Source organism: Pyxicephalus adspersus, chromosome Z, assembly GCF_032062135.1.
Source record: "Pyxicephalus adspersus chromosome Z, UCB_Pads_2.0, whole genome shotgun sequence".
Classification (NCBI taxonomy): Eukaryota; Metazoa; Chordata; class Amphibia; order Anura; family Pyxicephalidae; genus Pyxicephalus; species Pyxicephalus adspersus.
Genome location: NC_092871.1, coordinates 11188539 through 11213401, shown reverse-complemented (window position 1 = coordinate 11213401; position 24863 = coordinate 11188539). Strand labels below are relative to the sequence as shown.

At 39.9% G+C, this 24863-nt stretch overlaps 1 protein-coding gene across 2 annotated transcripts in view; it reads left to right on the top strand.

Moving 5' to 3' along the window:
* LOC140343621 (uncharacterized) overlaps positions 1-4260 on the top strand; it is a 29243-nt gene extending 24983 nt beyond the window's left edge. For both annotated transcript variants that reach the window (XM_072430387.1, XM_072430385.1), the window contains exons 18-21: positions 1249-1298; positions 1381-1485; positions 2734-2827; positions 4064-4260. In XM_072430387.1, the coding sequence (XP_072286488.1) occupies positions 1249-1298; positions 1381-1485; positions 2734-2825 (247 nt within the window). In that variant the 3' untranslated portion in view covers positions 2826-2827; positions 4064-4260. The remainder of the gene's footprint in view (positions 1-1248; positions 1299-1380; positions 1486-2733; positions 2828-4063) is intronic.
* The last annotated feature ends 20603 nt before the right edge of the window (positions 4261-24863 follow it).

Here is a 24863-nt window from a genome sequence, read left to right as displayed (position 1 = left end):
TGTATTATAATATCTTTGGCAACAATCCTTTTTTCAAATATTTGATTTCCATCAAACCAAACTACAATGACATTTTAATTAGATCACAAATGCTTGGTGACAATTTTTTACAATTCATACTATTGTGTGATAATATATTATAAAGTGATAATTAGTATTTATACAGCTTGATCTCAATTAGTTTGCAGTGTTGCTAGCAAACAAAAAAGTATGAAAACCATGCAACAAATGTAACAATAAATGAATGAATTTTGTGAATGATTATAATGTAACGTAAAAATGTAGCACTTACCCAAGATGAAGCATTAAAGATTCAAATTGTCCTGTAATGGACTGTAGTACACAGAACAGGGAGCTGGTGTGCGCTAATTAATTGCTATGACCTCACCATTGACAGAGCTTAACAGATCCTCCTGAATCGTGCGGCTGCAAATGAATCGCCGTAATTGGCAAATTCGCGACCCCTATTGCTCATTTATCAAGGCAGGAATCCGGCTGGCAAGTGAAGGCGAGTGTCCTAGCACTCGGCCCTGGCTTGCGGAAATATGCCTCGTATATCGGCGCAGCGAGCTTCCGCGCACCTGCTTGATAAATCAGGCCCAGACACCTATTGTGTTCTGGATTCGTACTAAAACAAATAACTACTTGGGAAGATCAACTAATTGTCACAGAACTCTGTGTTGTTTTCATATACAAATATACTGGTACAGAAAAAGTAAAGTCATATTGAAATTCCAGTGTCAGAATATCTACAATTGGTGCACTACTGACAGACATCTTTTAGTAATAAATTATATAACATGATAATTCTATGTAGTGGTAAAACAATTGCAAAATGTGATTTGTCAAATTGTTGCACTCTTGTTTCATGCATTCAAGGCTAATAAGGCATGAATGAAAGGTTCATACCAAACAAATAAAAATAACTTTTACCTCCTACATGTTCCTTGCAGTGTACATCAAAACTAAAAAAATTAGAAGGCACGGTAAAAAAATATATATATATTTTTTTTGGCTTTGAATGACTTTTTTGCCCAATTTTTTGTTGTTGTTTTCCTTTTCACTGGACTTTATATCCACATTTACCCATTTGACTGCTCTGCACTAAATAAAGAAATATATTTTTTTGATCTGGATTCTTGCAAATTATTGTTCTTTGTGTTGTTGATCTATTTTTAAAAATCTGAAATGTGTCTTTGTAATAGAAGGAAATTCCAAATGATTGATTTCAGTTTTGTGTGACTACAGGAAAAGTCCGGCGTTGAAGATAGAGGAGAGACGGCTGCAATATGCAAAAGGTATTATGAGATCACAGCGCAGAGCACTGATATTGAAAAGTAATGGGTCCAGCTTTTCATTAAAGATCATTTATCTGTCCAGGGGAGGAGAGTACGATGGAGATGAGATTTCATGATCCTCTGGATGATACCTTGCTGATCTGGGTTGGAAATATAGAAGAACACAAATTTTTCCTTGTCCTATTTTGTAAGTGTCTTATCCTATTCTCTGTGCTATTATTACACAGTATATATCCTATTATCTGTTGTTGTTGTTGTACTTATATAGCGCTAACATATTACACAGCACTGTATAAAGTCCATAGTCATGTCATTAGCTCTCCCTCAAAGGTGCTCACAATCTTTTGTCCCTACCATAGTCATATGTCTTTAGTACAGTCTAAGGCAGGGGTGGGCAAGCTTTTTGACTCTGGGGCCACAATCTGAAAAAAAAATTGACAGAGGAGCCGGGCCGATGGGAGAGAGGGCGGGGTTATGCCATCATGATGCCACTGAGCATGACGTCATGATGGCATAACCCTGCCCACTCTCCCATCGCAGGACGGGCTTTGTCACTGCACACAAACCCGCCCACTCTCTTATCGCAAGGGACATGTTCTGGGGGCTCTGACCGGTGCACCTCCCCTGGGCGGGGTCCAGAGCAAGGGCCACAGAAACATTCCTATTGGGCCGTATACGGCCTGCGGGCTGTAGTTTGCCCACGCCTGGTCTAAGGTCAATTTTAGGGGGAAGCCAATTAACCTAACTGCATGTTTTTGGAATGTGGGGGGGGGAAACCCACGCAAACACAGGGAGAACCTGCAAACTCCATGCAGATAGTGTCCTGGATGGGATTCAAGCCTGGGACCCAGTGCTGCAAAAGTGCTAACCACTGAGCCACCGTGGTGCCCATCAACGATAAAAACAGAGCCGTAATAATCAGATCTTCACCTCATGCAGTTGATGTATCTTGAGTAGTCTTGCCGTTCAGAAATAAGTTGGGTTAAGATCAAACTGGATCAGAATTTCTCTCATTCATTTTGTTTTTTACAGGAATAAAAAGGCAGTGAAAGCAGTTGAAGGCATTTTTGGGGGGGGCTGGTAATTGGGGGACTGACCTAGCCAAAGAGTCAGCTCACATCGTGTAAGTGTTGGTATCAGGGTGACCCACCTCAACATTGACCACTGACAATCAAAATTCTTACCTTTGTACTTATTGGCAATGGTGAGAGAGCATACTTAGTGGGCAGAAGCTCCTAAAATGTTACCAAGGTCAGCAAGGTTATCTTTGATTCAGCTTCATAGCTTAAACAAAACACAGGGATGGCACTATGGTAGGTACTGTGCATTTGTCAGCATACCATTCCAATATCTTATCTCTTTGTTTATATACGCCTGTGTGCCATTAATATTGTAGTGTTGTCCTGCGGTGTGTAACCATGCACATCTGTTACAGCTAAGCCTGGCGGAGTAAAACCTGACGACATTCAAAAGTTCAAGCACTATGCAGATTGTCTGTCCATCCCGGTGACTTTTATAGAGGCGTAAAGGTAAGAGATGCAGCTACAGGGTGCAAGATCACAAGATGGCCAACAGGTAACTCCTATATGACCAGATTTCATTAAAAGCCAACTTTAGCTTTGTTAGTATGTATCAGATAAACAATATGCAAACCCTAATAACTCCAAGGTATCCAAGGTATGTAAAACCCTAGAGTTCCTTTAGAGTTTCCTTAAGCTGTGTCTGATTGACTTCCCATCTGTTGGCTCCTGCCTAGTTGGGGGACCAATGCCACCTGCATGGCACCAATGATCTTTTTAGATCATTGGTGCCATGCAGGTGGCATTGTGAGCATCAGAGCAACCATCATTGTGAGCATCAGAGCAACCATCAGAGTGACTATTTAATTAGTTTTAGCAGGTGTTCCCCTCACACACACACAGATTTTTGTTAAAAATCCCTCTTAGGTAAAAAAAAATTCAGAAAGACAGCTCCAGGGTGTCATTTGAATGATAGCTATGAATCTGGGGATGATAATATGGCATCCAAGATGGCAGCACCTAACAGCTGTCTAAGGACATTTGGAGGTATACATAAGGGAGGTTTTTACAGGTAGATAACATGTATAAAATACAAAAAAATGTACTCATAATCACAAGGGTGATTGTTGTTGAAAAGAATTGTTTGATGATGGGGGGTTGAGTGACTAATGGAATATTGGTTGATCCCATAATAAAATAAATTATCCTCCCACAAGGAGTAGATACCTTGCAACCTTGAAGTCCAAATTTCTTTGGTAAATCAACCCCAATGTCCCTAAAGTCTTGGTCCTCCCAACAAGGGGGGGCATGGGGAGTTTCCAATGTGCAGCGTTGGACCAAAAGTCACCCAACCATGGGCAGCAGTATCTTTGTTGCTAGCTTAAATTTTATTTTACGATTCCCTTTTTGACCACTTTATAGATAGTAAAGGGTCCAGGTCTGGGATTAGATAATTCCACTCTTTTTTGGGCAGGTATCTTTTTGTCACAGAAGGGGTTCAGAAGCCCAGGAGAGATGGTGGGGGACACATGAAGTAAAGACTCCTCGGGGTGGGCAAGAACATACCAAGACTCCAAAGTGAGCCAAGAATGATATCTCAGCACCAAAGATAGAAGAAGCCAGGCCATCAAACCTACATGCAGCTAAATGAGTTCTAGGAGGACTGTCCCCTTTAACAGATGTTGTAGGGAATACATATAAATAATGTTTTACAAAATTAATTTCTCTTTTTTTTTGGCATTCTAGATAGTTTCTTCTGAGAAGGCTTGGACATTGGGACATATGTCTTACATACTGTAGGGGTCAATGGGACTGAAAATAATCTTTATAAACGTAACTTGAGGCCTGACTGTGATCTTAAGAAATATGAAGGTGAAAAGAATGTGAAAAACATTGAATTTGGAAATAAAATTGTGACCAGATTTGGCACAGAGTAAATGACATGCCATGTGTGTATAAATGTTTTGAGTTTGAACTGGACAGCTGAGCACAAATGCTTGATTTGCTGGATATTCGAAATCCCAGGACATAAAGAAGCTAAATGGCTCCATTTTTATAGTCAACGTCATTCACCCCACTTCCTCCAAGTTCACATTTTCCTGGGCACACCCCAGCCTGTGATTGGACAGTGAAAGGAGAGACAGTACCGAGCTCTCTGCAGCTGTACTTTCTCTTCCTATCAGCATGCTTCTTGTCAGCACATAAACAGTTTATGTTACAGAAACACAACATGCACAGTTGACACATAACAATATGTTTCCCTTGCTGCACTGAATACTACGCAAGGTTATCAGTCCTGCCTAAATTCTCACCTGTCAGATTATTGAACACCTTTCCCATTTCGGTAATGTTAGGGGAAATATTCTGTAGTCCAGGGGAGGAAAGGTCAGGCATAAATGGAGATAGTGGTTAGTATTAGTGAGGCAAAATGGTCAACCCACTACAGGAAGTTAGGAGCCCTGGAATTCTGGTAGGATCAACAGGTCATTTTTCAATACTTTCAACAGCAAAATCTTTTTACTTTTCCCTTCTGCTCTGAATGCCACCGCCATCTTGGTTTAGACATTATCCAGTGGCAGCATCTACATTCTCAAATAAAAACCCTTTACGTGATAAATTAGTAAATCCTGGTATCTGTGAATGTGGCACAGAACAGCAGCCTCTTAGTTTTGTGAGATGCTAAAAGGTGACTAAGGCTAAGTACACACAACGGATAATTGTCGTCCGATAGGGGCTGACATTGGATGAGAATGTGGTGTCCATGAATGACGTCCAAGAACAAATGTAATACAAGTAAAGAGGAGAGAGCACAGCGGGGTGGCGCTCTCTCGTTCTCCCCCCTCGCCTTTCTATACGGTGCTGTACAGCGCTCATTCATGTATCTTTCAGACATTAGTCGTTGGAAAGGATAGTGAAGAATAACATTGTACTCCAAATCGTTATCTCAACCTAGGCAAGATCACTTATGTGCAGCTGAAGGATCCGGTGGTGCCTGGTATTTCAATTAAAAGTTATTTTTTTGGGTCAAGCTTAGTGACCCAGTTAGTTCAGCCAGACTGCACTTCTTAAAACTTTTTTTGTATTTATTTGGCCAAAAATACAAATTCAATTTACTTTTTTTAAATAAACTTTGTTTCTAAAGAAAAGTGGAACTCTCCACACAAACATGAAATCATGTTGATTGTTGCAGGACTGATCTGCTCAGATCTTCACCCAGGCTGCAATGTTTGGCCACTACTGCTTGGCTCGCTTCAGGTTCTGCCAGGCAGCCATTGCTTTTTATAGTACGTTTTAGACTGGACCTAATCGATTAAATTAAATGTAATGGGTTTTTAAAACCAGGCTATACATAAATAAAGTGAATGTCTTTGCTGAGCACTGGCAATACTTCTAAGTATTAATGTTTAATGCTACATACCATTACACACTACTAAAATAACGCTACTAATAAACAATGATTAGTGCTTCTCTCAGGTTGCAAAACATGTTCAAGCTCGTCAGCTGCATCAAATGAGTGATCCATGCCCCTTTCCTACACCAAGCACATAGCATACTTTAGTGGACACATAAGGCCCTAATTATTAAAGTTCTCCAAGGTTTGCTGGTTCACCCAGGTTCGCCCATGATAGTATATCTTCTCCAGTCTTGAGCTTTATTAAATCAGGTTAATACTATTGGTATGTAATAAGTTTGAACAGACTGACACTATGGACCTGATTTATTAAAGTTCTCCAAGGCTGGAGAGAATACACTTTCGTCAGTGAAGCTGGGTAATCCAGCAATCCTGTAATGGGTTTCCTAAACGTCAAGCTTTTGTTAGCAAATGTTTTCAATCCTGGACCAGATCTATTCCAGATTTGCTGGATCACCTAGCTTTCCAGCTCTCCAGCCTTGAAGAACTTTATTTAATAAATCAGGGCCTATGGATTGGGTTCACTAGTGGGAAGAACAAGATAGAAAATCTTTCTGTCCAGCTCCAAGCCCGCTTGACCATAAGTGTCCTGACAATTGCATTGCTTGTATTTATTGGGATATCTTTGCCATGATTAGATTATGATAATGATGATGCCTTATGATTCATTTATTACTGCCCGTCCCTTCAGTAGCTCAATGTCTCCTGGCCAGTGAAGGACAAATGCCCTGTGTACGGGTAAATTCAATCTGCTTACAGCTCAAACAAGATGAAGGCCTTTCTACTTCTCTTCAAGTAATAGCTCTTGGGCTTAGCAAGTTGATCCTCAGCCTTGTGAAGGAAAAGGAGTCACATCATAACCATAACCAGAAGTGTCAGGTATTTCATGTCACCCCAGCACAGCAATAGGGGAACAAACCCAAAATGAGTAAAAAAAACATCAAGCAAGCCAATGACCCATTTGGGAAGAAGAGGGTCAAACTTCAAGATGAGGTGCATACACCTTCCTACTTGTGCATCCTCCTAAACCTCTCTATAATGTCTGAATGCCGTGGCAAAATTTCAGCAATTCCAGGTAATGTCATAACTTGGTGCTAAGCTCAGATTTACACATTCCTTCTCCCCAATTATTATTACATGGTATTTATATAGCACCATCATATTACGCAGCGCTGTACAGAGTCCATAGTCATGTCACTAACTGTCCCACAAAGGAGCTCACAATTTAATGTCCCTACCATAGTCATATATGTAGTCCAAGGTCAATTTTGAGGGGAAGCCAATTAACCTTACTGCATGTTTTTGGGAGGAAAGCCCAGAGTACCCAGAGGGAGCCCAGGCAGACACAGGGAGAACCTGCAAACTCCATGCAGATAGTGTCCTGGCTGAGATTCAAACCTGGGACATAGCGCTGCAAAGGCAAGAGTGCTACCTCTGAGCCACCGTGCTGCCCAAAATGTGTGGTCAAACTTTATCGTTAGAAGTAGTTTTTTATTATTATTATTATTTTTAATAATCAGGATTTACATAACTTTAATAATAATAATGTTGATATTATAACGCCAATAATAATTTATAACATCAACATAATATGCAGCGCTGTACATTAAATAGGGGTTGCAAAGGACAGATACAGACAGTGACACAGGAGGAGGAGAGGACCCTGCCCCGAAGAGCTTGCAGTTTTGAACTTTTGTAGGCATGAACATCGTAATGAGTTTTCTTTAAGGTGCAAGTACACAGCAAGGACCCCTAGACCCAAGCTGCCATGCAATTTCTTGTTTTAATACCAATCGCTGTTATGATATAGGTACTGGTTTCATCAAATCGAGCAAGTTTGAAAAACAGAAAAGTGTAGAAAGGTAATGCAGTTATGGTTCACACATCCGAATTGCTATTATTAACTTCTATTTATAAAGCACCAACATATGACGCAGCTCTGTACAATAAATAAGGTCTGCGGATGACAAACCTGCAGGCGTGACAAATACGAACATTGACGCAGGAAATTCTATTCTTTGCTAAACTGCTGACTTTGTGTCATCTTGGGGCCCTGGGGCCATTTAAAATATCACTTTATATTAAAATGTGTTAATACTGAAAGAATTGAGCAGAGCAATAGAAAACAAATTAAAACTAGGACACGGTTCGGACACAGATAAGTTGCCGGTAAATATAGAAACTACAAAAGCAGCAGTTTTATACCAGATGTTTTATTGCGGCTGTCAGGATAAGCCTTATTATAGCTCCCATGCTTTAATACTTGCTTATTTTTCTATACTAATGAGCTGTTTCTCTGCTGGAAATCCCATTAGCCATATGTTTCATTAATATAGCCTGGGAACATTCTTACACATGCTGGAAATGCCACTTAAATCCATCTCTTATGTGCAGAAACAGATCTGCTTTCTTAAAGTGAACCTGAACTGATAGAGATACAGAGGTTGCCATTGCTGACCCACTTTTAAAAATGCCTGTAATTGGTCCTATTTGGCCGTAGTGCTTCCTTAATGACTGACCTGGGACAAGCAAGCAGGTGGGTACAGGTACATTCTAAAACAAACCTTAAAGGACTGGTCACCTGTATTTTTTTCTGAAGCTGATCTTTTCCCAGTTCACCATGCCTAGTAGGAGGAAATTATTGGAAAAAGGATTTTGTTTTCTATAGAAATATATAGGGTTGACTTGGGTTCACCAAAAATAAATGGGTGCCATTCTCAGATTACAAAAATATGTTGAATGTGTTCATAGCTGACATGGTCTGTGAGCCTGGCCACATGCGAATGTTTCTTTACTCGGTTCACATTTCTATATAAAAGTATTTTCCTAGATTAGTTACTTACCTTTCTGACCTGATAGAAAAATACTCCCCTAGGCACTCTCTTCACTCCTCCAATGACCTACTAATGATTTCCTCACTCATAACCTCATCACACGCACGGCTCCAAGACTTTTCTAGAGCTGCCCCGACTCTCTGGAATGGTCTTCTTCATATTTAGCTTGCGCCTACTTTCTGCTCATTTAATAGAGCTACTAAAACCCATTTTTTTAATTGGCCTACCTGTTTTCTTCTCTCTTTCGAAACCATCACTACTTCCCAACGCTATATATCTCCCGTCCTATTGTGTGATACTTCCCTCACCTCCTAGATTGTAAGCTCTTCGGGACAGGGTCCTCTCCTCCTCCTGTGTCACTGTCTGTACCTCTTTGCCATTTGCAACCCCTACTTAATGTACAGCACTGCAATACATAATACAAGGGGTGCTGAGAAGTTCCTGGCTTTGCCCAGAAAGAAGAGAGCCAGAGTTATGAAATAACACATTTATTCAACATATTCCCCCCTGAGACTGATGCACTTGGTATGGCGTAGTTGCAGCTTTTGTAGACCGTTCAAAAAAAAGTCCTTTGGTTGGGCCGCAAACCAGCTCTCAGCAGCATCTTTGACGTCAGAAATGTCCTCAAAACGTTGCCCCTTCAGGTGTTTCTTCAAATTCGGGAACAGATAATAGTCCTAAGGGGCCAGGTCAGGTGAGTATGGGGGATGGTGGACCAATGTGGACCAATTGGAAGCCCAGGGCGTTCAATTTGCCAGCCACAACGTTGGATGTGTGCGCAGGTCGATTTGGTCCCTTTGGTCGATTTTGGGGTTCGGAACTTCTTCCGCCACGGGGACCTGCTGTGGCGCTATTTGCCATTCGCTGGTCCTCAATAATCAGTTCATGATGGACAGCATTGCAGGTTGCCGGGTCATTTGAGGTTGGGGGCGCCCACTGTGGGGCTCATCTTCAACGGTGAAATGCCCAGACCTGAAACGAGATGTCCAGGTTATGACAGTGCTGTAGGAAGGACACTTCTCCCCCAGTGTTTGTGACATCTCGGTGTGAATGTCCTTTGCTGACTTTCCCTGGAGAAACAAAAACTTCATGACGGCCCGTAAATCCAACAATGAGAAAATTGCTTGTGCCTCTGCCATCACAGCTTCTCACTAAAAGAAAGAACAGTTTTAAGAATCTCAAAGACCTGATATTTGCACAGTTACATACTAAGATATTAGGCTGTCATATGCCCCCACACTCATTTTTCTATTTCATCTGGAAGGGGGCAAAGCCAGGAACTTCTCTGCACCCCCGCGTATGTTGACGCTATATAAATCCTGTTTATTATTAATGATAATATTAATAAAAATAATGATATTAATCAGTTTCCCTGATCAGGTCTCTGTTTCTTTCCCTGCACCTTCAATACTTTTTCAAATGTGTCTGGGTTTTCAGTAGGCGTCCAGTTCCAAAAACCCGTAGTTAAATTTATCAACGCCACAAATTTATAACTTGTACTTACTCCTGAAGAAGCTAAATGATGGAGAAACGTGTTGAGTTGACTTTCCCAGTATACTACTGTGCTGCAGTGTGGATCAACTTTGCAGTAAGGAATTGTCCGTCTAATAAATATGGCAGTACTGTTAGTGGGATATTATTTGTACATGTTATTTTGCATTTATTAGCCTGGTTATAATTATTATTATTATTACACAGTATTTAGATAGCACCGACATATTATGCAGCGCTGTACAAAGCCCGTAGTCATTGTCATAAGCTGGTTATCTGTAGTTATGTTTTTATATTTGATGTAAATGAAGGAACTTGCATGTTAATTATCTATTTATCACGTGCAGTGCTTTTGAGGTGCCTACAAATATTCTAATGGGACTTTTGAGCATTCAGCAAATCCTTGTTGTCTAAAGTCAGAGGTGACCCCCAATGACTAGTTAGAGAATATTCAAGAAGCAGAAGCAGCAGTGTTTCAGATAATGCAGATCCTCAGAAGCAGGGAGATGCTTGTCTGTAGGACGCCAGGTGCAGCTTCCTCTCCGGCAAGCAGATCATTGAGCAGGCCAGTACTGACATCGCCAAATCTGATTCTGGTTCCAGTAAGACTTGCAGCCAGAGGAAGCAATGCCTTAGATTCATACAGTGGATATACAACTATGATACTGGAAGCACAGAACGTGCACTGATATTTTTAGGAGGAATTTCTGAGAAATGGTGGAATTTTTCAGGGTACTGCTTGGGAACAATAAATATCTCTTGATGTTTCTTATAAGACTGAAAATACTTTTGTGCTTAGGTCACTTTAAGATATGAAGTATGTTTCTTTTTTTAGGGTAAGTTATATTATATCAGTCCTGTATATCCATGTAGCATCCAGGACTGTATGACATCCATACAGGCTAGAATATGAAAGTAACTTTTATGCAACTGTTTTGAGCTTGTAATTTCTCATCAGTGCAAGAAGTGGAATTCATAGCTTCACATGACAAAGGCATTGAAACAGTTAAAGTTAAACTACATTTAAATTCTAAATTGAAGGGCTACAATTGTTCCAGTGCAAACTACAAATAGGAATTCTATTGCATGTCATAAGCTCCTGTCTTCACTGGGCAGAAGGTGTGATTAATTTATGGCATATTGAATACCTTTTAAATAATTTTTAATGTACTTGTCCTATATTTTCCCAATTCCTTGGGTAGTGATAACTGTCCTTCCCCTAGATATATTATGATCCAGGCATCTATCTCTTGTCTTTAAGAAACTCAGTAACTACACTTATGGATGATTTTTTTGAACAGTTTTAGGAGTACCCTGCAAAATAGCCTGCCAACATCCCTGTCATATGAATATAATCATAGTTTTATGCATTAAATTTGTTCAGTTTTGCAATAAAATCAAAATTACTGTGTGCTCAGCATGTAAGTCTAACACATGGCCACAAGATGTCCCCAGTGAGCTATAATCTGACAATGCAGAAGATAATACAAATATATTGCTATACTTAGTTATAAAGTAAATATTTATGTATCTCATAACATAGCTAAATAATATCAACATATTTTCTAAAATCATGTAAAAGGAAAAACCCTGCAGTGCTGTTATGTAAAAGACACATTTTGCTTGGGAATTGCAGTTATATGTAACCTATATGTAACATATAACTGTTATATGTAATTTAGTGCATAAATATTATGTACCAAGCAAGGCACTGACTACTGTTGGAAAGGTAATAAAATCCCTCTGAAGAGGGCTTGGCAATGAGAAGGCTTCATATATACAGGGCCGAAGCAGCAATTTTTAAAAATATAGTGAAAATATAGTATAGTATATAGTGAAATAAATATTTTTCTAACAGGTGACAAGCCATTAGACTTGCACCAAGGTCTTTCTGCTACTTTGCTACTGATACTATGCTTAATAATAAATTATTAAGCATAGTATTTCATAAATTGTTGGCAGACAAACACATTGGGCCTGATTTATTAAAGCTCAAGGCTCGATCAACTTTCATCAGTAAATCTGGCAATCTAGAAAACCTGGAGTGGATCTGGTCCATGATTGAAAACATTTGTTAACACATTTAGGAAATGTATTCCAGGTTTGCTGGATAACCCAGGTTGACTTATAATAATTAATAAATCAGACCCATTGCTGTAGCACAAGGATAGCCCAAAAACAAATGAAAGCACTCCACTCCACTTTTCTAGGGGTTCAGACATGAAAACATGCCGAAAGCTTGGTCTTATGTTTACATAGAAATGACTAGAGAACAGGTGAAAGAAAATCCTAAGGCTGGGTACATACGTGCAATAATTGTCGTTGGAAAGAATCTTTCACGATTCTTTCCAACGACAAATGACAGCACGATGTTAGAAGGAGTACATACAGCGCCATTCTGCTCTATGGAGAGGGGAGGGGAGAACGATGCAGCAGCACCTCACTGTGCTCTCTCCCCCTTAACTTCCATTACGATCCTTCATCCTCTATTGTCCCTTAATCTGCCAGTACGGTTGTTCGGACGATGGACTACGATCTCTGTGTCAATTATCGGACAAGAATCATTTCACGTGAGTACGTAGCCTAAGGATGTGTGCACACGTTAGATTTTTGTAATTGGAAAGGATCCTACACAAATCTTTCCAACAACAAAAGATTGAAAAATGCATCAACGAGCGCTGTGCATTGTTCTGCTCTATGGCAAGGGGAAAACACCGGGGTGGCACCCCGCTTCGTTCTCTCCCTTTCACTAGTATTACCATCTTTTGCCGTTCATGGATCCGCCAGGTTGGATCCATGAACGGCATCAGATGAGCGCTGTACACACGTCAGATTCTCATCCAATATCAGCCATGAAATGATAATCGGATGAGAATCATCTGGGGTGTGTACATTGGTTTATTCTGTTTAGAAAATATCATTATTGTTTATATATCAGTAACATGTTTTGTTATGCTGTACAATAATAATAAAAAAAATGCAAAAAATGCAAAAAGCAACTACACAAACAAAGAGAGAAAATAAAGAAAAAACACAATTTAACAACTCACCCTGCAAATATTCTTACCGGTTCTACAAACAATTGCGGATATACAGGTGGTGCAGAACTCTATATATCAGGAAAGGTCTACATTCTAAGGTGATAACGGGCAGGAATATGGGCAATCAGTAAGTTGTATACAAATGGAAGGTGCAGCATATGTCCTAAAATGTTTAAGGAAGAGAGAAATTAACATTAAGACATATTTTTTTAAAATATGATACATTCTGGTAACAGCATAGTGTGATTAAAATTGTTAGGAACCTTAAGGGAACATATCCCAAGTGAAAAAATAGGGTATTATAGTTAAAGTACAGACAGGAAAACACAAGTTTTAAAAGCACCTACTGACTTTTTGGGGTCAATTTATAAATCAGTGAAATGGCATTTACTAAAAGAATCTGTGATAGATATTCTTTCAGGTCCATTTGTTGCAATATTTGATCCTCCACCAGGGAATATTTCAGTGAATATCAGATTCACTGTTTTATGACTAAACCTCTTTGAATTAATTGCCAAGCCCTTGAACATAGTATTCTCACTATAATGTAGCCAGCTGTGGTAATGTTTACACTTGGGACATGTGCCAACTGATCCCTGATCTCCATTCCTCACCCCCAATTTCAGCTTATAAATAATGTTTTTTTTTTATTTTTAATTTTTATCTGGAATATTTTCCCACCAGTCCCCTAACCCCACCCTCTTCTTTCTTCCATCCAAATTTTGGTAACAACCCGATATTCATAGTCTTTGAATATAGCACTCTCCTCTGATTTGGTAAGAGCCTCACTGTACCCCTGGTTTAACCAATATTGTCATCTCATTTAGTGAAGTCCATTAGATCGGCTCCATAATTCAGAGCATTGTTCAGTGGAAGAGAGCCGAGCAGCTGCAGGAATAGGAAGTAGGGATGAGCGAGCGAGTTTTTAAAACTCGATCTTGCTGTGAATTCGGCCGTTCTGAAATTTTAAGCGAGAACGGCCGGTGAAAATTCACCAATCGAGGTCGAATTTTAAATAAATAAATAAAAAGTCTCTGATTTTCACAACAGTGTGCAATCCGGGGCACTAGAGATTAATTAACCTCTAGTGCCCCGGGGATTGAAAACAGGAGGTTTCCCAGGCAATCCCCCCGTTATAATTTCCTCGAACTTCCGATGGTTTCGTGAAATTGGTTCGCCGAAAGGCAGAGGCATTCTCGCTCACCTAGTAAGGAGCAAGGTCTCCAAAAACATCATCCCCTAGATAGAATGGGTTAATTACCCTCCAGTGAAAGGGGAAAGTTATTTTAATCAGAGTTCAGTTTTATATAAACTTTAACTTGTATTTATAGAAAAATCACACTTTAATTTCACTACAGACATGTCCCCACGTGCCCCCCAAACTTCTCTAACAATTATAGGCAAAATGTTGAAAATGTGCTTTATTATTTCTAAATTATTTGTACAATTTATTTAGTACAATATATGTATAGTGTTTATTTATTAGAGATTACATTGATATAAGAGTGACACCTGATTATAACATGGGGGACAGGGAAAGGGTAGGGGTATTGTACCAATGGAGCCTCTAAATTATCGGTAGAACTTATGGGGAATTTACCCAATAAAATGCCCCCACTCCTAATCCACAAGTGGGGGCTGGTATTCAATCCTGCTAGTTAACTTCATGTGACATTACATATTTGATGTAGAATATTTGTTAATTTTTGGAAAATAAAACTGTTCCATCCTGTCACTTTCCTCCTCCCTGTGAATCATAAAACTGCACAGTACAATAAATGATAAAAGAACAAAAGGGAAAGGTTTTAGTGCAGTGAAAGTGATTAGAATCAGTATTTCCCCTCGGAGGGAGTGTGTAGCACTAACCCACAGCGCAGTGCGCGTCACCTCTGTATACACAGAGCACCATATATATTTCATGGCCGATGGCCAGAGTATTTATCATTCTGATCCAACCAATCACAGCTCTCTGCAAAGCGTATTAGCCTTAAAAAGAGAAGCTTTATTCTTAGCATAAAAGATAACACTCTTTTTTTTATTTATTTACAGAATGTTTTTTCCCAACTGTGTAAAAGATTGATAAGAAAAAATACCTTTGGTGCAAAACTATCTAGACTCAGACTATCAGAATTAACCATGCATCATAAAACCAAAGTAAAGTAAAGTCCAATGTGGTTTCTGCCCTGCTTTTTCTTTTTCCTGCGTTTTCTTTATATTCTCGGGAATCTGAACATCAGAGTGGACCAATCAGAACCTAACAACAAACCAATGACCACAGTGTGAGTAGACCGGAAGGCCTATTTGATTATGTTTATTGGTTCAGCTTGGTTGGGGTGGATTAAAGGTGGCCCCTTTGCCTTCCAGGCTCCACTGCCTTCCTGGGGCGTCTGTTCTTTGTTAAAACTTTCTTTTTGTCTTGGTCTGGCCTGGGCACGTCTTGGGCCCCCCAGAGAAATTTTGCCCTCCCCTAATTTTTCCCGAAATTCCCTTTGTGCCATGAGGAAGTCAGGATGATCACAATTTCAGGGTCATATGTTGGGTTAATATTTGGGGAATCTGTGGATATTCTAGGAACGATTATCTATATGACTTCCTTAGGACCTGTTTGATTCCAAACAGATTCCAATTGTAATACTCTGGATGCTTCTATGTTAGTGAACCCATTATTTGCTCTCTATTGTGATCTTTGTCAATAATAACCAACTAAATTTCACTTTATGTGTATGTGCAGTCGTGGTAAAAAAAAAAAAAAAAAAAAAAAAAAATACCACCCAAATACCATCAAGCATAGTCAATTTATTTAAAACCAACAAAAATTTAAAAAAAAAGATCCATTCACAAGCTTCAATATAGCACTAAAAATAATAAACATCTAAATAAAATCGCCAATCTCTCATAACATCAAATATTAAAAGCCAGGCCCAGTGGTGGATCAGTGATATGATGCTGGTAACATCTCATTTAGTTATCAGTGTATTATATTCTTCTTTGGTTACACATATATGACATGCATTCTTTAAATTCTAACATGTAATCCTTGTTTATGCTTTCCTATTTATTATTTAGTTTTTTTCAATTTGAAAACTTAAACAAATTGAAGTATAAACTGTAAACTCTATGATTTTTTGTTTTGTTTTACATTTGTCTTCTATTTATATACAATATGTACTGAAGTGTTTCTTTGCTGATTTGTTTTGCTGTTTTTGCAAAGTTTATTTCTTGTTTTCTGTAGATTTCTTTTTATTTATTTTTGCCGTATTCTGTTGAGATTTTTCCATAAAACTGCATCAGGAGTACTACAGGTTTCTGTATAGTTATTAGCTGGCCAGTTCTTTAGGAGTTAAATTGGTAGGATGATGGACGTGTTCATGGAATGATCAATAGTTCAGTTTTTATTGATCTTTTTAATATGGGGGAACCCTTGAAATAATTTCCGGGTCATCAGAGTTCCCTTTCTATAATTATTATATCTACAGCTCACAGTATATTAGCGTGGTAGTCGATAAGAAGAATGTCTCTTACATTGCTGGCCATGGGGAAGAATGTCACCCTTAGAGATAGCCAAAAAGATCATTGGTGTCAGTCGTAACTTACCTGAGAAGCAAAAATCGCTCATTATTTAAGGAACCCCAAGAAACCTCTAAAGGAACCCTGAGAAACACTGGCGTGCAACTATGTGTCATCTCTGCAAAAAGCTGGACTAATGTCTCCTTCAATCATGGAGTTCTCTGTTTCAGAAATGTGTGGATTTTTACAAGAATGGGTCGTGGTACACATAGCATATATCTGAAATCCAATTGTGATATTGGCTCTCCATCATAAACCAGCTCCTTTACAGCTTGAAAATGTGAAAAGTGTGTTTGCAGAAATCAAATGCTGAATATGAATTGCTTCTAATGCAGCAATAAACTAATATTAGGTATTGCTCAAACTTCCTGTTTCTGTAACAGAAACTGTCAGAACTGTACAATACCCCGGCTGGGAGCAGGCTATCCTCTCCATTCACATAAAGTGGGGAAATACTGCAGCGGAATATACCACGGCGGAGAACTGCAAGGGCGCCGGAGATTTTCAGGGCCTCAGACATAAAACCACATGAAACAATCTATAGAACTTTCACTAAAGATTCATCAGAGTTTCTGTTTCAGCTACAGTCAGCCTTCTCTTTTTCAGTTTCTGTTACTTTCCCTTAAACCATTTTAGGCTGTTTTCCAAAGATAGTATTTTTTCGTACATTTTGTTCAATATGCTTTGTCATTTCTTCCACTGATCCTCCTTCAGTGATCGGAAGGAATTGTTTTACACCACAAAGGCAAACTTCACCACAATCAGGTTTAAGGACAATAATACTCAAACGATGAAGGTGATGGTTTTAGGTTTATTTTTATTTTAGCATTTTTTTCCTATTTATTCCATGTATCTAGGTTCCAGGGGTTAGAATGAACTACAGACATAATCATGTCTTAAAGCTGAACCCCGGATTGGTATAAATTTCTCTAATGAATGCAGCTCTATGATCATTATTGCTCTAAATTTATTTTATAAGTGCAAGAAGTGTAAGTACCGGAATGTAACCTGGTAGCAGGGCTGGAGTCTGAGAGGAAGATGCCGTACAAGGAGCCAATCAGTTCATGTGCCGACAAGAAACATGTTGATAGGAGCAGAGTGACAGGGAGATGAGCTTAGAGCTGTGCTGATTATTATGTTTTTATTCAGCCATAGCCTAGGTTGGGTCCTGGATGACCAGGGCTCAGCAGAAGAGGGGTTGAATGATGGTGGGGGGTTGCAAACTGAAACATCTAGGGGCAGAAAAAAGTACTGTGAGTTTTGTAGCTCCAGTAATGCTTGTTACGCTCACATTTTCACATTCCATTTGCAACAGTTCTATAGCTGTTTCCAAGAGTACAATAGCTGAGTTCTATAGTTTAGACATATGGCTGAAAGATATGGCTAAGACATATAGCTGAATCCTATAGCTGAGTCCTATAGCTGAGTCCTATGGCTGACTCCTATAGCTGAGTCCTATAGCTGAGACCTTTCGCTGAATCCTATAGCTGAGTGCTATAGCTGAGACCTATGGCTGACTCCTATAGCTGAGTCCTATAGCTGAGACCTTTAGCTGAATCCTCTAGCTGAGTCCTATAGCTGAGACCTATAGCTGAGTCCTATGGCTGAATCCTATAGCAGAGTCCTATAGCTGATACCTATAGCTGAGTCCCATGGCTGAGACCTATGGCTGAGTCCTTTGGCTGTGTCAAATGGCTACGACTTATGGCTAAGACATATAGCTGGGTCTTTTAGCTGAGTTAGCTGAGTCCTATAGCTGCGTCCTACGGCTGAGTCCTTAAGCTGAATTCTATAGCAGAGTCTTATATCAGAGTCCTAAAGCTGAGTCCTATGGCTGAATCCTTTAGCTGAGTCTTATATCATAGTCCTAAACCTGAGTCCTATAGCTGAATCCTATAGCTGAGTCCCATGGCTGAGACCTATGACTGAGATGTATTGCTGAGTCCTATAGCTGAATCCTATACCTGAGTCCTATGGTTGAGTCCTTTGGCTGAGTCAAATGGCTAAGACTTATGGCTGAGACATATAGCTGGGTCCTTTAGCTGAGTTAGCTGCGTCCCATGGGTGAGTCCCCTGGCTGAGACCTATGGCTGAGACGTATTGCTGAGTCCTATAGCTGAGTCCTATGGCTGAGTCAAATCGCTAAGACTTATGGCTGAGATTTATGACTGAGACATATAGCTCAGATTTTGCTGAGTTCTATGGCTAAATCCTATAGCTAGGTCATATGGCTGAGTCCCTTAGCTGAATCCTATAGCTGGGCCCTTTAGCTGAGTCCTATGGCTGAAACATATGGCTAAGACATATAGTTGAGTCCTATGGTTGGGTCCTATGGCTGAATCCTATAGCTGAGTCCTATGGCTGAGACCTATGGCTGAGACGTATTTCTGAATCCTATAGCTTAATCCTATAGTTGAATCCTATAGCTGAGTCCTTTTGGCTGAGTCCTATGGCTGAATCCTATAGCTGAGTCTTATATTAGAGTCCTAAAGCTGAGTCCTTTGGCTGAGTCCTATCGTTGAGTCCTATCGTTGAGTCCTATGGATGTTTACTATAGCTAAGTTCAATGGCTCTGCAGTTCTATAGCTCTGGGTCTTTTAGCTCTGCATTTAGTAAGGCTGACATTCCCTGCTGATAGGTAAGTTTGAGCTGCATGCAGGTCCACTGAAAAGAAGCCACTGCTTCCACACAGAAAGAAAAGGTTCTTATCTACTAGTATTTTCTAGAAAAAGTCTTTTCTACTCATGCCAAGACTGCTTTCAGAAAACAATCTACCACTTTTCATGTCTTTTGATTTGATGCACCTGAAATATATTTAGCTGATTTAAAATGAAAGTTCAGTTGGTTTTAAAGCAACTCCTTCCCTTGCTGGTGTTTACAGAAACCTCTGCTAAATTTGTACAAAAAAAAACTCACCAGTGCATAATTAGAAAAAAAAACTTACCACGAGTCTATCCTCATAGATTCGGGGATTACCACAATGGGTACTGTCATTTTGTCTTTCCCACGGCATAAAGAAAGTGAAGGTCTGCTGCCAACCCTTGCCACCTGTCTCTGTCACTTCTTTCTTTCATGTAAGTCACTCTTTGCACATGTCAGTGGCTAAGGGGGAGTGGTTAGAGATGGAGATGACTTTTAAAAAGTCTAAATTTGCATATTTATACCAGCACTGCTTGAGCTACACATTTTGGGAAAAGATGGAGTGTTGGATGGATGGTGTGTTTATAGTGACAGTGCCCATTGAAGGTAGACTGACTCAGATAACCTACAAGCAGTTAAGCTGCGTACACACGTGCAATTTTTGTCGTTGGAAAGGATCTTTCACGATCCTTTCCAACGACAAAGGACTACACGATGCATGAACGATGCTGTACATACAGCACCGTTCTGCTCTATGGAGAGGGGAGGGGGAGAACGATGGAGCGGCACCCTGCTGCGCGCTCTCCCCTTCCCTTTCATTAGGATCTGTCGTCGTTCATCGTCCGTGGATCCGCCAGGACGGTCGTTCAGACGATGGACAACGCCGACTGTACACACGCCAGATTTTCGCCCGATATCTGGCCGATGCCGATTATCGGGAGATAAAAATCTGACGTGTGTACGCAGCTTTACACTTATCTAGATATGTTCCCTCACAACTTCCTTGCAGAATTGGAGCTCTTGCTAACCGAGCCGGTGTAAGCCTAAGAAAGAACATAACTCCCACATGTTACAGTTCTCAGGCCTGAGCGGCCAATCACCAAGTCTGAAAACCTTCACATAATGGGGCCAATGATGTCATTGACCCTTTTAGGCTCCGATCCCAGCTGAGACTGGTGGGGAGGTGGTGAAGAACTGTGGTTCAGTATCAAGTATAGATGAAAGGAGAGGCCTATATGCACACATTGTCACTTTGTTCTAATTGGGACAGCTAGATTTTTGATACCACTATTTTTGCATTCTCAGGGAAGGGAGGGGTTCAATTTTACATACCACTAACTGGCTAGATTTTATGCATTTTGTAGAATATTGTGCAAAGTGGAAACAGACGGTGTTCAATAAATATATACATCAAATGAATTGCCAAACTCCATAATGGGTATGAATGTGAAAAAAGCAAAGAGAGGGTTTTTTGGCACAATAAAATATATACATCTCTCCCTGATTTTATGGGGAGAGGAGAGTAGTTATGTTTTTTGGCAGTTGCCTGTGCCTGCAGGATGTGAGAGGTTCAGAAAGGACTGTGCTGGCAATGTCTCTTAGGCTGGAGCCATAAAATCAGGGGGGAGCACCAGCACATACACGTATCTTCTCATGTATTTCTAGTACTCTACCTCGCAAGGGTGCCACTACCCCTAAGGAAGCCCATAGTAGGCGAAACGTGTCGGGTAGTCCTGCTCAAGGTATGCAAATGACCTTTTAAACTAGCACCTTATTGGACTATAAGGACATTCATAAGGTCCTACAAGTATTAGTTAGATGCAAAACTGTTTAGACCCAGTTTCTGGCCTTGCTTTTGTGAATTATAATAATACACTGATTGTTCTTGTGCTATTGCTTTCACCAAAAGTAAATGATTATATCTTTTTGTGCCAAAAAAACTCTCTTTGATTATTTTCATATTTATGCATTTTGTAAAAACTATCTTTGGAAATAACAGTTGCTTAGTTAATGATCAACAATGTTGCATGACACTCCTTTAGGAAGAGCAAATAAGGACGACACCAAATTATGAGAAGAACCCAAACAACGGAGACACCCTGGGGATCTGTAATTCACTGACATCTGGAGAAGCACAGGTCGTCCTCCACCCAAAGAAAATTAAGCTCAGTCAGGCTGATAGTTACAAGTGTGCAACTCATTTTGAAACCAACAGTTAGCTGTGTAATTACTGAAGCGAGGTATGAGTTCATATAATTTTAGATTATTTATCATTTTTAACTTCTGGGGAGTTTTGGTTTGCTTTACATTAGGAAGTCACTGTGTTCTAAATTCCAGTGGTCCAACATTTGGTGTCATCTGACAATGGGGTCTTGTCATTTGTTCTTAAAAGTTGTCATCTATAATCCAGAAATTCCAGCAGGCTTTCTACAGACATGACAATGCTCACTAATCATCATGTGCAGTTTTTTTTGTGAGAACAATATTTCATTTAAAAAAGCAGAAATATAAAAATGAGATTTGGTTGAAAGAAGGAGAAACTCGGTGACATATTTTGACTATCTGTAGGAATATAGCTGCACAGTTGGAATACACAGAGGAATTGTCTTTTGTTCCAAAGTATTTTTATTTTTGTCCAGCCACTTCTCTTATTCATACTTATTCCAGGCACAGTCAGGATGATGACACCACTTTTCCTGCTAAAGTCAAGGATTACAGTGGTTTCATCTCCCCACCACCAAGCTGGTTGGCCCATCAAGACATAAGAAGCTTGTTGCATTATCTAGAGGTCCTGATGCTCAGAAGAACCATGGATTCCTTGTTCTTTGTGCCTTGCTATCCTCTGATCCAGTGACCCTTATATAAAAGTGACCCCATATGCTTCTGTGCACCTGTGACCCTATGGCTCATTGGCATCTTTGACCCCATGTGCTACTTTGACTTTGCGATCATGTGTATCTGTAACCATTGTGCATGCTTGTAATCCTGTGCACCTATGATCCTAGGACAATGTGCTCCCATGATGTTATGTTCCTATAACCTTGTGCATCTGTGTGCTTAGGAATGGTTTTTGGCAAAACAGGGCCTTGGGTAAATATGAAGTAGGGGCCCCAATGTACAGGGTCACGGTTTCCTGCACGCCATTCTGTTAGTTGGGGTCTTGGAGAAGGTGGGGCCCCTCTAAATCCATCCCTGTGCATGATTATGTAACCCCGAATCTTCTGTATTGCTGTCTTACCAGATGCTTGTTCCTGACTATGCTTGTACACTGCCTATTATGAATTGTAACCTATTTCTGGTCCTGTCCTTCTCTTCAAATCTCACACCATAGTTATCTGCACTAATGTGTTCCAAAGCACCAACCTGGTACTGCCAACAATAAAATCCTTGGAGGAGGATTCGGAGTGACCACACCAGGTTGGATCCCCTTATGCCTTCAGAACTGCCATATGCCTTACTGGCTTAGATTCAACAAAGTGCTGCAAAGAATCCTCAGGGATATTGGTTCACAGTGACATGGCATCACGCATTTGCTCAAGGTTTGTCAGCTGCACATCTCCCATTCCACCAAATCTCAAAGGTGCACTATGGATTGAGATCTGGTGACTGTGGAGACCATTTAAGTATGGTGAACACACGTTATCATACTGGAAGTCCCCATTAGATGATGGGTATACTGTGGTTGTAAAGGGACGGATGTGGTCAGCAACAATACTAGTGGGCTGTGGCATATAAAACATGCTCAGCTGGTACTAAGGGACCCAAGGTGTGCCAAGAAAGTATTCCCCACACTATTACACAACCACCAGTCTGAACTGTTAATACAAAGCTTGTTGATGTTGTTGATGCCAAATTCTGACCCTACCATTCTAATATTACAGCAGAAATCAATCAATCATCAGACCAGCCAATGCTTTTAGCTAATATGAGTGGCACCCTGTGTGGTCCCATGTTGCTGTAACCCATCTGTTGTAGAGCTCAACATGTTGTGCATTCAGAGATGCTTTCCTGCAAACCTTGGTTGTAATGAGAACAAGGCACACTTGGTTTGACCTTCGGCAACTTTTCTTCGCAATGTCTACATTATTAATATTACACAATATTTATATAGCGCTGACATATTACACAGCACTGTACAAAGTCCATAGTCATGTCACTAGCTGTCCCTCATCATAATCATATGTCTATAATACAGGGCAATTTTGGGGGGAACTCAATTACCTTAACTGCATGTTTTTGGAATGAGGGAGGAAACTAGGGTACCAGGAGGAAACCCACACAAACATGCGGAGAACCTGCAAACTCCATGCAGATAGTGCCCTGGCTGAGATTTGAACCTGGGACCCAGCACTGGAAAAGCCACCGTGCTGCCCCTTGCCTACATGCCTAAATGCATTGATTTTCTGCCATGTGATTGGCTGATCAGGAAAGAACAGGTGTACCTAGCAAAGTGGCCAAGGAGTATATATAAAAAATTCAGAGTTTATTAACAAGGTTTAATGTAACGCTAGGGTTCTTCTAGAGGGTGATAGGGGTTTCTTTGAATAATGAGCAATTTGTGGTTTTCAGTTTAACTGACACCAATGATCTTTTTGGCTCTCTGTAAGGGTGGAATTCTCACCAATGGCCAGCAATGTAGGGGGCATTCTTCCCACTGACCACCACACTAAAATACAGTGAGCTGTGGATATAGTGACTATAGAAAGGGTTCCATGACGACCTGAAAGTTATTTTAAAAGGTCCCCCATGTTAAAAAAGGTTGAGAAGCACTGGTATGATATATCATATTAGACGTATGATCCACAAAATTTCCCATTTGTTCAGAAATGGAAAAGCCAAGAGTCACTTCTTTGCCACAAACCCATTCGCTTCTTTGTCATTATTTAATATAAAGATATTTTCCACAACAATAGTGTGCTAGCATATTTGTTAGATTGTTCAGATCAGACAGGAACATTTGTCTAACAAAGAGGGCCTGTCCCTGTAAATAACAAGCAGTTGGGAGCCTCATTTTTGCTCATCAAATTTGTAGGCTCTATCCCTCCTACACACTCCAAAATTAGTTTACTGTAAGATTCTGGTCATTTTGCAACCTATTAATTTCCATTTGGTGTGTCATAGACCATGCTTTATCTACTATGGTAAAGTTGTACAAAGACCACAGTCATTCCATTTTATTTTCCCTTTTTTATACTTCTACTTTTTTACTGTGCATTTCAAAGTAATCAGCCTAATATATATATATATTTATATTTTTGGATGGAGTTGGTACAGGATCACCATGAAAGATTTAACCTCTAGTTGTGTTCCGTTAACTCAAACAACAAAATCTAGTTGTGTTTCATTGACTCAATACTACCTCATATTGCATTCCCTATGGTAACTGACGCTCAAGTAGTAGCTGGAAGGGCAAAAGAGTTTTAATTATTAGACTACTAGCAAGGCTATGAATTAAAAATTGTGGAAAGGACATATGGTCAAGATTTCAGGAGCAACATTGAACCATAGAATACTTGTGTTTAGATTAAGTTCTTTGTATAACTGTTAAAGAGGCCTTGTTG